This window comes from Pelophylax lessonae (assembly GCF_965119305.1).
Source record: "Pelophylax lessonae genome assembly, chromosome: 12".
NCBI lineage: Eukaryota > Metazoa > Chordata > Amphibia > Anura > Ranidae > Pelophylax > Pelophylax lessonae.
Window position 1 is genome coordinate 84,907,843 of NC_138779.1, and position 13,732 is coordinate 84,921,574.

Below are 13,732 nucleotides of genomic sequence, written 5' to 3' on the forward strand. Positions count from 1 at the left end.
CATTAGGCTGTATAAGCTTGGCACTAGCCTTGAATACACTTCAAGATAGTACCTCAAGTTTGTCTTGCTTTAAAGCAATGTCTGCCCGAAAAAGGGCCAGGGGGGCACAGTTGGAAAAGGCACTGTGATGCCATTGTCTGGCCTTTGAAGGTCCTAGCTGTGTTTCCACTGTGTCTACCTGAAGAGCCAGAGGCATCTTGCCAATCTGAGCCATTACGGTTGTCAGGCATAGTAGCTACTACTAGTTCTGCCGCAACCTACATCATTAAGGACGGTTTGACTGTGGCATTGGCCAGCCTTGAGGGTAGGATTGCTGGTATCATTGCAGCATCTCAATAGAAGAAACATGATCTCCCTCACCTGAGCCACCTTCTGAGTCAGTTCAGGATTGGGCAGAGGATGTGGAAGAAGTAGCTCATGGTGGCCCTATGGAAGGTCAAGCTGAAGTTTCCACTTCTGGGGAGTCAGGGTCAGAGGAGTCTCTATCTATCTCAGATCCAGAGGTTGTTTATTTAGTCTCTTACTGAAATGGTCAAGTCTGGATTCAAATGTCCTCCCCTAGAGACAGCTGAAGGGTTTTTCCTCTCTAGGCTCATTGTGCCCTACTCATAGTCCTCAAATGTTTCCCATACATCCGCTATTGGAGCAAGAAATGTACAGTATAAAGATTGGGACCATCCTGATAGGATTTTTGGTCCTCCCAAAAGGTTTTCATTATTGTATCCTATGAAGGAAAAGTTTACTAAGAAATGGAATATACCCTCTGTGGATGCTTCTATTTCTGTGGTTAACAAGAGTTTAACCTGTCCTGGGGATAATGCCCATGTTTTTAAAGATCCAGCAGATAAGAATTTGGAATCTTTATTGAAAGCCCCCTTTGCGTTTGTCAGTCTTTGAAAGACCGTATGAAGCGAGTGGCCAAGGCAGTTCCTTCTTCTCAAGTCACTGGAAGATCTGTCAGATCTACCTCGCACTTTATGTTTTGCAGTGGATGCTCTTACAGACTCCATAAAGCAAATGTCACGATTTTCTGTGATATCAGTGCATATGCGCAAAATCCTTTGGTTAAAAAATTGGTCTGCAGAATTACCATGTAAAAAATTACTGGCTGGCTTCCCTTTTCAGGGAGAACGCCTTTTTGGTGATGATCTGGATAAGTATATCCAAAAGATCTAGGTGGGAGGGGGGGGAGTACGTTACTACCGGTTAAGAGTAAGAGCAAGCTTCCTTCTTTCAAAATCCCTAGCACTCATAATACCAGTGCCTCTACTTTCAGACAGTGGTAACGGCCTCAACCATCTGGATCCGAAACCAAGCCTTCAGGGCAGGGTCAGAAAAAGCCCTGGGCCCAGAAATCAGCCAAGTCTTCTACGAAACCCTCCCTGTGAAGAGGCACTCCCACTCATGTGGGTGGGGGGAAGGCTGCGGCAGTTCTCAAAGGTTTGGTTGGAATCAATCCAAGACAACTGGGTTATCTCCACCATTTCACAGGGGTTCAAACTGGAATTTCAGGTGTTCCCAAATCCCTGGTTTATAAGGTCAAGTTTACCGACAGATCACCTAAAAAGAAGTTCTCTCTTTCTGGCATTGGACCAGCTGAATGCTCAAAAAGTGATAATGGAGGTTTCAGAGGACGAAAAGTTCAAGGGTTTTTACTCAAACCTGTTTGTAGTCCACAAACTAAACAGGGATGTGAGACCTATTATGGATCTCAAAGCTTTAAACCAGTTTCTGAACATTCATACTTTCCGGATGGAGTCAATTTGTTCAGTCGTAGCCTCCCTGCAGGGAGAGGAATTTCTAGCATCTATAGACATCAAGGATGCATATTTTCACATGCCTATATTCCAGGCTCATCAAATGTTCCTACGCTTTGCGATAAAGGACCATCATTTTCAGTTTGTGGCCCTGCCCTTCGGGTTAGCCACAGCTCCAAGAGTTTTCACAAAGATCCTAGCTCCAGTATTGGATGTTCTAAGGTCCCGAGGGATATCTATAATAGGATATCTGGACTATCTATTACTAATAGATCATTCGGCTTCGGCTCTAAGCCAAAATGTCTTCCAGACAGTACAGTTCCTAGAACGTCTGGGTTGGATACTTAACTTGGTAAAGTCAGCATTACAGCCTGTCCAGCATCTGTAATATCTGGGTCTTCTTGTGGACACAGCACAGGCAAAGATATTCTTGCCAGCAAGAAAGGTCGCAAACCTGAAGGATCAGGTTTGGTCCATAGTAGGGCTGAGATATGCACCTTTGCATGATGTTACTAGGAAAGATGGTGTCCGCATTTGAGGCAATTCCCTATGCCCAATTCCATGCAAGACCCTTACAGAACAACATTCTGTCCTGCCTGGACCAGAAAGGTTCAGTCTCTGGACCGATCTATGTCTCTGGTACCAAGAGTACATCAGAGTCTAAATTGGTGGTTGTTGACCACAAATCTAGAGAAAGAAAAATCCTTTCTTCCACTGACTTGGAAATTAGTCACTACAGATGCCAGTCTTTCCGGCTGGGGAGCGGTTCTGGAGGAAGCCACTGTCCAGGGGAAATGGTCTTGGGTAGAGAAAAGTCTCCCCATCAACATTTTGGAAATCCGAGCAGTCAGTCGGGCTTTGAAATTCTGGACGTCCAGGCTTCAGGGTCATTCTGTCAGGGTACAATCCGAAAATGCCACGGCTGTGGCATATATCAGCCATCAAGGAGGCACAAGGAGTCGGTCAGCCCAGAAAGAGGTGGACTTCGTTCTGTCTTGGGCAGAGAAGTTTGTGCCATGCCTGACAGCAGTTTTCATTCCGGCAATAGAGAACTGGCAGGCAGATTTTTTGAGTCGTCAACACAGATGTTTCCTGGGGAATGGTCCTTACACCTCAAGATTTTTCAATCTATCTGCCTACACTGGGGGGTACCAAACGTAGATCGGTTGGCATCCAGGTTCAACAACAAGTTGAAGAAATTTGTATCCAGGACCAGGGATCCACTTGCAGGATGCTTTGGTGACGCCTTTTCTTTGTGTCTATTGCGCAGAATCCAGCTAGAGGGAAACCAGTGATTCTGGTAGCTCCGGCATGGCCGAGGAGGGTTTGTTATGCACAAATCCAGAGATATGCAGTGACGAGGCCTTGGGCCCTTCCACTGGGTCCGGACCTACTCTCTCAAGGTCTGATATTCCACCCTGCTGTAGTCTCTAAATTTGATGGCTTGGCTATTAAAGCCTTTAATCTTGAAGGAGCGGGGCGTATTTGCATCTGCAGTTCATACACTGATAAATGGTAGAAAACCATTCTCCAGAAACATTTATTACAGAGTCTGGAAATCCTACATTGCCTGGTGTGAGGCCAGGAAATGGCATCCCCACAATTATATCATCAGGAGAATTCTAGCTTTCCTTCAAGCAGGAGTAGATATGAAGTTAGCCTTGAGCACTATCAAAGAGCAGATTTCAGCCTTATCGGTTTTCTTCCAGGAACCGATCGCTTCCCATTCCTTGGTTCAGACCTTCGTTTGGGGAATGTTATGTTTACTTCTGCCTGTGAAGCCACCATTATGTCCTTGGGACTTATATTTGGTGTTGGCAGTTTTGCAAAAAACAGCTTTTTGAACCTCTAGGGCAAGTTCCTTTTATTACGATAACTTCAGCTAGAAGGGTATCGGAACTAGCAGCTCTTTCTTGTAGAGAGCCATTCTTCATATTTCATCAAGATTGGGTGATTTTATGTCCACACCCAGGTTTTTTTGCCCAAGGTGGTGTTTGCCTTTCATTTGAATCAGGACATTAAACTACCTTCCTTTTTTACAGATCCTCACTCAGAGGAGGGAAAGTTATTGCATTCTCTTGATGTAATGCATGCACTTAAGTTTTACTTACAGGAAACAGCTCAGATTCGTAAGAAGGCCCCAGAAAGAGGTTGGCAGCATCTAAATCTATGATTTCTATTTGGAATTACCAGATTATTACCCAGGCGTATGATTTAGTAGGGAAAGTTCCACCTTTTCCTTTAACCACTTTACCACCGGAGGAGGGGGGAGGAGTCCAGCGACGTAGTACTACGTCGCTGGACGATAACGAACCACTTTGCCGCAGTACGGTCAATGTGACCGGTCGGCAAGTGGTTAAAGGCACATTCTACCAGAGGAGTAGGTGCCACTTGGGCATATCGCCATCAAGCCTCTATGGCTCAGATTTGCAAGGCCCGTGACCTGGTCGTTGGTGCATACGTTCACTTGTTTCTATCGAGTGGATGTTGGGACCCAGGAGGAATCTGCATTTGGCCGAAGTGTTCTGCAGGCAGCGGCGTAATCCTTTTTATGGGGTCAGATGGCGGTATTTCTTCCCTCAGATGCATTGCTTGGGGACATCCCATACGTTATGATTTATGGCTCTGTGTCCCATGATGTATGAAAAGAAAAATAGATTTTTTAATACAGACTTACCTGTAAAATCCATTTCTTGTACATAAGTACATAATGGGACACAGAGGTCCCTCCCCTCTTTTATGGGGTCTTTATTGCTTGCTACAAAACTGAGGTACTTCCTATGTGGGAGGGGGGCATCAATTCTGATTGGTTGCCAGTGTCCACCTAAAGGTGGCTATATTACCCATATGTTATGATTTATGGCTCTGTGTCCCATGATGTACTTCAAGAAATTGATTTTACAGGTAAGTCAGTATTAAAAAATATATATTTTTTTTCAATCATTCATACTTTAACTGATAATACTCATTTTTTTATTTTCTTTGGTGATTGTGTGTAAGCTATTTATACCCTGTTTAGAACTCATGTAACTTATGGCTCAGATACTTGACCACATAATAGGTTACTTATAGGTTATATGCTATTGACTGACAGTTTTTCTTCTTTTGTAACCAGTGTTGTATGCTGAGAAGGACCAAAGAAAGTTTGTTGGACTGTTTTGTACTTTCATGTTCTTTTTGATAACTTTATTAAAAATTACTGGAAAGAATACTCTTCCCTCGCATGTCTAAAACAACAGATTTATTAAAAACATATATTTTTAGAAACTGAAGAGTGTCTAATAACATCCACAATGCATCCAGTAGCCAGGGATCATGTCATCTTTTAATAATGGAAGGAAAGCTGCGCACAAAGAACAATGAGCTAAAAAGGCTGCTAGTACAAAGTATATCAAACCAAAAAGACAATGTAAAGATGGTACAGCGCCACTAAATAGAATAACTAACTAAAGAAAAGGAGGTGAACCAATGTCCATAAGTCCATGTAGAGGAAAAAGATTCAAATGCTGAAAATGTAGCCACAGATCCAACAAAATTCTTGCAAAGGGAGTTTCTTGGCTGAGATCACACAAAAAAAGGATGTACCCTTACCAGACAGTTGGACCCCCTGTTAAGGAAGGTCAAACAGGCTTGCGAAATCAGTCACCAGAAACGAATAGACAACCCAATTCCTCTCCGAACAGCCACAGAAAATCCGGATAGGACCATGGAACCGGTAGACCTCAATGGACTCCAGGTGTACATAGGGGATGACCTCCAATAATACAAATGGGGGCACACATGGTGAAGTATGTACGGATTTTATTAATAAAAGAAGGTAAAAAACTCACATGTAACTGCTTGATACAGGCATGTTAATCGATTGATTGGCCGCGGCTGGAACAGCGTGACTGCATGGGGGCTAGCGTATCTGACGCGTTTCGTCCTGCAAAGGCGTTTTCAAAGGCCAAACGCCTTTGCAGGACGAAACGCGTCAGATCCGCTAGCCCCCATGCAGTCACGCTGTTCCAGCCGCGGCCAATCAATCGATTAACATGCCTGTATCAAGCAGTTACATGTGAGTTTTTTACCTTCTTTTATTAATAAAATCCGTACATACTTCACCATGTGCGCCCCCATTTGTATTATTGGAGGTCATCCCCTATGTACACCTGGAGCCCATTGAGGTCTACCGGTTCCATGGTCCTATCCGGATGTTCTGTGGTTGTTCGGAGAGGAATTGGGTTGTCTATTCGTTTCTGGTGACTGATTTCGCACGCCTGTTTGACCTTCCTTAACAGGGGGTCCAACTGTCTGGTAAGGGTACATCCTTTTTTTGTGTGATCTCAGCCAAGAAACTCTCTTTGCAAGAATTTTGTTGGATCTGTGGCTACATTTTCAGCATTTGAATCTTTTTCCTCTACATGGACTTATGGACATTGGTTCACCTCCTTTTCTTTAGTTAGTTATTCTATTTAGTGGCGCTGTACCATCTTTACATCATGTCATCTTTGCCTAGGCTTTAGGTGAAAATGTGTGCAAAGGGGCGAAGCCTTTTTATTCATTGCAAGAAATGGGGACATTTGCAGAAAAGCATTTAGCCTTGATTCACAGCATTTTTCTTCATTTTCCCAACTTTAACTTTCTTTTAATATGTCTTTTCAACAGTGTGAAAACCTTTCTTTACTTTGTGTCATTTTAATTCTGTACTTTATGCTAGTGCCTCTTATCACCTTGTATTCAAAACATGCTTGCTGCTGTAATACTAATGCACTTGATATGTTCTGCTCCATATATTTTATTTCCCTGTGAAAGTAGAGAAATGAGGTGCATTGACGTCAGAAAAGAGCTCTGTCATTGACCATTTAGAGTTTCTGTGCAGTATATAGAAAACTATACTCTTTCCCATGAGTGACGTATGTTTTCTCTGCAAACACTGGAAACATTTTACATAACACCATGCCACTTAGGCTATGGACTGAGCTTTACTGCACGGCTTAACCTGTCTAGTACAAGGAAATTTTTCAATGCCCCAGTGTACTGTGGAACATTTTCTTACTAAGCCCTGTTTGTTAAGATGCAGATGAACCAGCAAATACACTTCTCGTGACCCTGCAGTGTGCCCAGACTGAGGAGGAACTGAAGCCGGCTGTCAGGGAGATGCATGTTGGCTGTATACGCACATTGTTATCATCAGCTAAAAAGGTAAACAAGTACAATGACTGGGGACATAGAGATGGGAAAATCATGGCCAATGTAACTAAGCAGCATGAGGTCCTAGCATGAGACTTCCCAGTTAGCGAGTGAGTGATTTAATAATCCTACGCACATGCTATAAATAAGCCAGATGCATACACTAGTTCACATGATGCAGCTGAAAATACAAAGATGTGCTATCCCTATTAGACTTTGTACTAATTCTCCATTGCCCACAAAGTATGTTTCTAAACTATAGTTTTGACTTATAGCACAGTGTGGTAGCACTTTTCACCCTCTTTTTAGTACCCATAAACTTTGTTACACTTACATTTTTCATCCTTCCTTACATTGATTATACATATGATGCATACAGTGTATCACAAGCATTAAAGGGTTACTAAACCCAAAAACAAAAGTTAAATTTATTGTAGCTTGCTGATCATTGGATGTATCGGCTGTATTCATTTTATTTTTTTTTTAAATATGAACAAAGCATAATTCCTCTATAGTGTGTATTTTTATCTGCTGCTTCATTCCTCTATCAGCATGAATCACCTATGAAAAGTTTTCCTGACACCAAGAGAAAAATGGTGACAGGGGAGGGACCTCTAGCTGATTGACAGCCTCATCTCTGTTCCTGTGTGCTGTGGGGGGGGGGTGTCTCTTCCTTCCAATCAGCTCTCAGAGATCTCCTCACTGAACACTGCAGAATGTAACTTCATCTCTCCTCCCTTTTTCTGACATTTTTATAATTAAAGCGGAGTTCCACTTATTTTTGTGTTTATGAAAAGTCAGCAGCTAAGCAAAATGTAGCTGCTGACTTTTATTTAACACACACTCCCCTGTCCCATGGTCCAGCGATGCGGGCGCCGAAGCCTCACGTCTCTCCCTCTGCCCTCTGTGGGGCTGGCGTTGCAAGTGTTGGCACCCAGCTGTGACAGCGTGTGGCTTCACAGCCGGGTGCGAAGTGCGCATGCATGAGTCGCGCAGCGCCTCCCTATTGGTCGGGCAATCTTCTGGGACCTGTGACGTGTCCCAGAAGATTGCAGGGAGGGAGGGGGAAAGGAGGAAGTGGGAGCAGGTGCCTGTTAAAACTAGGTACCTGCTCTCCTCCCCCTAAAATGACATGCCAAATGTGGCATATTTAGGGGGGAGGAATGCTTAAAGCAGAACTTCGCCTTTTGGGTGGAGCTCTGCTTTAAGCACTTTGAACAGATGTAGAGAAGACTGCAGATATTCAGATACAACATATGTAGGAGGATTTGTTTCATCTCTGTGTAACGCCTGAGGCCAGTCACTTCACTGGGTATATGTAAGGATTTTTAACCTCCTTTTATGGTTTTTTTTTTTCCTTTATTTTCATGTGGTAATCGGCCAGTAACACACTCCATGTCTTTGCCTTCTTCACTGTATCTGAGGACCTAGCCTTGTAACTGTTACGGGGCACTTAGAAAACCCCAGACTGTTGTGTTATTTCTACTGTGTCATATATGTAATTTTTTGATTTTGACTATAGTGTCACTTTAAGGGGCTATTCATAACATGGGTGTCATCAGTTCAGTTAAGTTTTTTTGCTAAGAAAAAATGTTGAGAACTGATTCGGGTTACATCAGTCTTCATCAGACTCTAGAGCAGGGGGTCTCCAAACTTTCTAAGGAAAGGCCCATTTTACTGTCCCTCAGACTTTAAGGGGGCTGGACTATGCCCAGCGGGAGTATTCAATGCTCGATCTTTGGTCTTCGGGGGAAAAATAGCTGGTGTCAGTAGGAGGAATAGTTTCCCATTTTTGTTGTAAGTGAAAGGAATTATGCCCCATCATTGGTGTCAGTGGTAGGAATAGTGCTCCATTGCTGGTGTCAGTGGAAGAAATAATTCTTCAAGGGCCGGATGAAGGCAAGCAAATGGCCGCATCTCGCCTCAGGGGCCCAGTTTGGAGACCACTGCTTTAGGAGGATCTTTCAGGTGGGGACTTGAATGTGTGCTGTTCAATAAAATTGTTTTGAATAAACATTTAATACATGTGTTCATAAACCTAAGATGATTACCATCTTGCTGATTATGGGATTATGGCCAAACTAGCAAATCATCATGTGTCTTTTAGCATTCTGTAACCTCTATAGCCATTCTGTGTATTACTGCTTAATATGGCAGTAAATAAAATGTATATGAACAGTTCTCATATAACCACACCCATTTAAACCTGTCCATTAGGCCACATTTATCTCACGGTATGAATCACTGTGCCATGTGTCCCAGCTTTGAAATTGGGTACATATCACCATAGTTAGTCAAAATTTTCTTCTAACAAAAATAGAGATGCATCAGAGATGGAGAAGGGGTCGATGGCTCAATATACCTAAATTAGGGCATATAACATAGCTGGCTTTGTGATTCTGCTGTTACGATACTTTAAGATTTTTCTTTTATCTCTAGAATGTGGAATTCTCATGGGACAACATACAGCTCCTACAACAGAAAGGATTCACTATTGAGCCAGTGAAAGCCTTAGTGGATGCTGGTCAGAGGAAAACCATCTCTATTAACTGGATTCCTCCTGCTGGCTATGATGTGCGTAAGGCAAATATATATGTTGTAACAAATACTTTATACTCAGGAGTGTACCTACAAAGGGCCATGGCTGCCATGGGATAGGGCAAGTTCAATTTTGTTTTCTCAAGGGGCTGCATTGGCTTAGGAGGACAAACAGCAAAAGAAATATGAAGCAGCATTACTACTATAGTGAAATGAGCACTAGTGAGTTTTGTTAATGCATAGAAAAAAGCTTTGACATGCCACTAGCCATATGCTGCGTGGTCTATAGCAATTCTAAATTTCCTTCATGGCTCTGTTATATTATTTGTAATGGGAGAGAGGTTTTACTTGGCAACCAGGGAATTTTCTGTAGGCCCACAATTACAAGGTGTCCACCAGGTTCATTTGAGTAAATGACCTTGGATTGTAAGTCTGTCAAGAAGCTCATATGTAGGAAGCTAAGGATTGTTTAGACCAGGGTTTCTCAACCTTGTTACCTTGGAGAAACCCTTGGCAAAAAGTTTGAGATCTTGGGGAGCCCCTGAAATAATGTTCAGATCTACAGCTCATGGAACATTGGTGTAATCAACGAGCTGTTGATATAACAACAATTACTTTTAGAAATAGCATTATTTAATAGAATAAATATGAAAACATACATTTTTAATGTGTGTTTCTTTTTCTGTGCAGATGCCCAATTCTGGGTCGAATTTTAAATAAGCAGTGTAAAAGGGCCAGTGGGTCAGGATACAGGGGATCAGCAGGACAGAGCACAGAGGGACAGCAGGGCAGATCATAGGGGTCAGAAGGGCACACTACATGGGGGGCAGGGCATATTACATGAGGGGGCAGAAGGGTACATTACATTGGTGCTGCAGGGCATATTATATGGGGGCTGCAGAGCACATTACATGGGGCAGCAGCAGGACACGTTACCTGGGGGGCGGCAGCAGGACACGTTACCTGGGGGGGGCAGCAAGACACGTTACATGGGGGGGCGGCAATAGGACACATTACATGGGGGGGACAGCAGCAGGACACCTTACATGGAGGGCAGCAACAGGGCATAGTAAGGGGAGGCAACAAGGTGCCTTACATGGGGGGCAGCAGCAGCAGGGCAAAGTCAGGCGAGATGGCGTATATCATACAGTAGTGATGGTTTCATTTCATGCAGAGCTGTGCCGGGAAGCTGCTGGAAGTTCTGTTGCAGCACGCTGTTCCCCGCCAGCCCCTCCTTCTCTTTTGTCCATCCAAGGTGATGTCACATACAAGTACCTGGGACAGAAAGGAGGAAAGGAGGGGCTGGTTGGGGACTGCATGCTACAACAGGAATCCCAGCAGCTTCCCGGTACAGTTCTGCTGGGATGTTGTGATGTGGGATGTGATCTACCCACCAGCATCCTGCGACTGATGGGTAGAAACTTGCGGAACCCCTGGAGACTTCTCAAGGAACCTTGGTTGATAATCCCTGGTTTGGACCTTTTACACTCATTTTTTCTCACTTTTTTTTGGTAAAAAAGCAGTCACAAAGATCTTCAGTAAAATTTACAGAACAAGTGCCCCCGTTGGATGATTGTTCCTTTACTGTTTTAGTGACAACTCAAAATTATGGATTTTCGCTTACTTTCAGTCCTGGTGAAAATGATTATACAGTAAAGGAAAATAGAACCAATAAATCTGTCTAAAGGGGGACACAGGCAGCAATAAACAGCTGATGTTTAGATAGGAAGCTCTAAATTCAGAATTGCACCTAAATGGTACTTGCATGTTAAAGTAATTTATTAAAGGAGGGGCTTAAGGGCGTTGTTTAGGTTTCTCCCAGGCACGAGACAGCTCAAGACCGGACCCAAGGGTAGGCGGCCACCTGGGCGCTTCAACAGAAGGGGGATGCAAAAAGGGCAAGACTTGCAACCTATGCTGCTAGTTCACAGATTATAGGGGGAGGGGTGTCTTCTTTCTTCTTCTTTCTTCTTTCTTCTTCTTCTTCTTCTTCTTTCCCCCCCCCCCCACCCCCTCATGTCACAGGTGACGTCATCTGTGACATAAGGGGGCGGGGTCTCCCGATGATGTCACCGAGCGGCCATGCCCCTAATGGCTATATAACAAGCTGCAGAGACCGGCATAATCACCGGAGACATCGTCGGAGGAGGACCGGAGGAAGAAGAAGAGAAGAGCCTGGTTTGGAACCTGGGGGGGGACCCCCACGCCGTTTTTTTCCCATTTTGGCGTGGAGTTCCCCCTCAAGATTCTCACAGCGCAAGTCGCCCCGCAAGTCGGATCCGACTTGCGATGCGACTTCCATTCAAATCAATAGGCTCCCATAGGGAACCATTGGTTTTGAATGGAAGAAAAAAAAAACGTATAACGTGGCTTAACTCACATTAAGCAATGTTATAGCAACGTTATTCAGCCTTTAGCAGCGTCAGGCGTTTTTAACGCTCTAACGCTGGTCCTCAGAACGCGCAGGTCGTGGGTTCTTGTTGCAGCTTAAAAACGCCTAGGCCACTTACAGCTCAAAAACGTCTGTGTGTGCATGAGGCCATAGAATAACATGGAGGTGCGTTTTTAGGCTGCAAAAAGAAAACGCCTGACGCTACTTATAGCGGCGTTAAAAACGCCCCGTGTGCATGGGGCCTTAGAGTACACTAATCAGTGGCTGCAGCTCCTGATCACCAAACAGCATGTCCCTTCAATCGCCTTTAGGGATGGGCTCAGGCGTGTTTGGACCCTAGTCCCAACCCACGTGACCAATCACGCCAGGAAGCCGTCAATGCACACCCCCAATTAAGAGCAGCCTAGTCAGGGCGTGTGTATGTGCAACTGCGGGCTGGAAAATGCCTCACTGCCTATGATTGGCGATATACAGTGATGGCTTCTTGGTGGGATTGCTCAGGTGGGTTGGGATTAGGATCCGAACACGTCTGAACCAATCCCTAATTGCCTTCTGCTGAACAAGGATGGCCACACCCTACTGAGCTGGCTGAATTTTGATCAGTGTATGGCCAGCTTAGGGCCCCTTTCACACTTGTGCGACCTAAAAATTGCATGATTTTGACTAGACTGAAGCAGTGCCTGTGTAATCTTGAGGTCTATGGACCTCAAAACGCACCAAAGTCAGATGAAAGTAGTGCAGCAACTACTTTGAAGTTGTTGAGACTTGAAGTCACACAGATATGAACGGTGCTCATTGGAAATCATGGGGTAATTTGCAGGATAAGTCGCACAAGTGTGAAAGGGGCCTTAGGAGAAAATCAATGGCATCATATGGATTTTTAAAAGAAAAGTGGGTTATAGAGGCAAAACTTAAAAAAAAAAAATAACACTGCAGGTGTAGTGGCAACTGTGAATGACAACATACTTGGGGGGGGGGGGATATATCTTTAAGCTGAATTATTATCTCACATTTTGCTTTTTTCCACAGCCAAACAAACCTGAAACCACCACAGCAAAACTGACATTGAAAGGTGATATTACGGAAACCTACCAGATTATCTTCTGCACACAAGTTGTGTCATTATAGAACCTTTTCTGAGTAACAAAACACCAAAGTTGAGTCACAGTGATCTGTTGACTCCCCTGCTAATGATTATTGGTGCTACAAGAAACACAAATGTAACATGATTCCTGTAAAAATAAACTACCGATTGTTCGAAAGATGAGAATGATCTGATATCTGTTCCACCCAGCACTTCATTCGCTAGACTAGAGTAACTAAAGAGAAAATTCAACACGGTCTCTATTTATTTAGCATCTCTACAGTGTTACTAGCAATACATTTGTAAATCATGAAAAGAGTTTTTAACGTATTTGCTTCTTTTTGTTTTGTCTCTGGAGAATATTTGTGAATCTACGTATGCCCGCAAGTTTATATGTGTGGCATACAAACACTGCATTTCCAGACAAATATATTAAATAATGGATTTTCCGTATTTTCATTGGATCGTGTTTTCCTATTTGCTTGTTGCTAAGCTATAAATTGCTGCAATACATTAAAGAAATGTTTCTCTCTGCTTTTTGAAGCAGAGAGACCATTCTTTATCTGACAAAGCAGTGTTCAGGTAGCATTGCCCTGTAATGTGATTAATGTCAAATGACAGAGATCATTATTAGGTAGCCGAGTTGGGTAGCTCCCATCTCAGTCACCTTAGCTGTTTTGGGATATACAGTACGTAGACACTAGGACTGCAGTGATTTCCATTTTGTTTCTAGGACCTGTAACTATGTACAGTTAAGGGACCCAGTTCTCTGCTGGCCTCTCCACCTTG

The 13,732-nt window shown here is 43.6% G+C and overlaps 1 protein-coding gene across 1 annotated transcript in view; it reads left to right on the plus strand.

Annotated features, from left to right (window-relative positions):
• The window catches only part of CFAP74 (cilia and flagella associated protein 74), a 385,998-nt gene extending 372,737 nt beyond the window's left edge, over window positions 1–13,261 (plus strand). Inside the window, exons 37-39 of the mRNA XM_082274200.1 lie at window positions 6,814–6,941; window positions 9,369–9,503; window positions 12,889–13,261. Coding sequence (XP_082130326.1) covers window positions 6,814–6,941; window positions 9,369–9,503; window positions 12,889–12,987 — 362 coding nt within the window. The 3' untranslated portion in view covers window positions 12,988–13,261. The remainder of the gene's footprint in view (window positions 1–6,813; window positions 6,942–9,368; window positions 9,504–12,888) is intronic.
• Window positions 13,262–13,732: the final 471 nt, after the last annotated feature.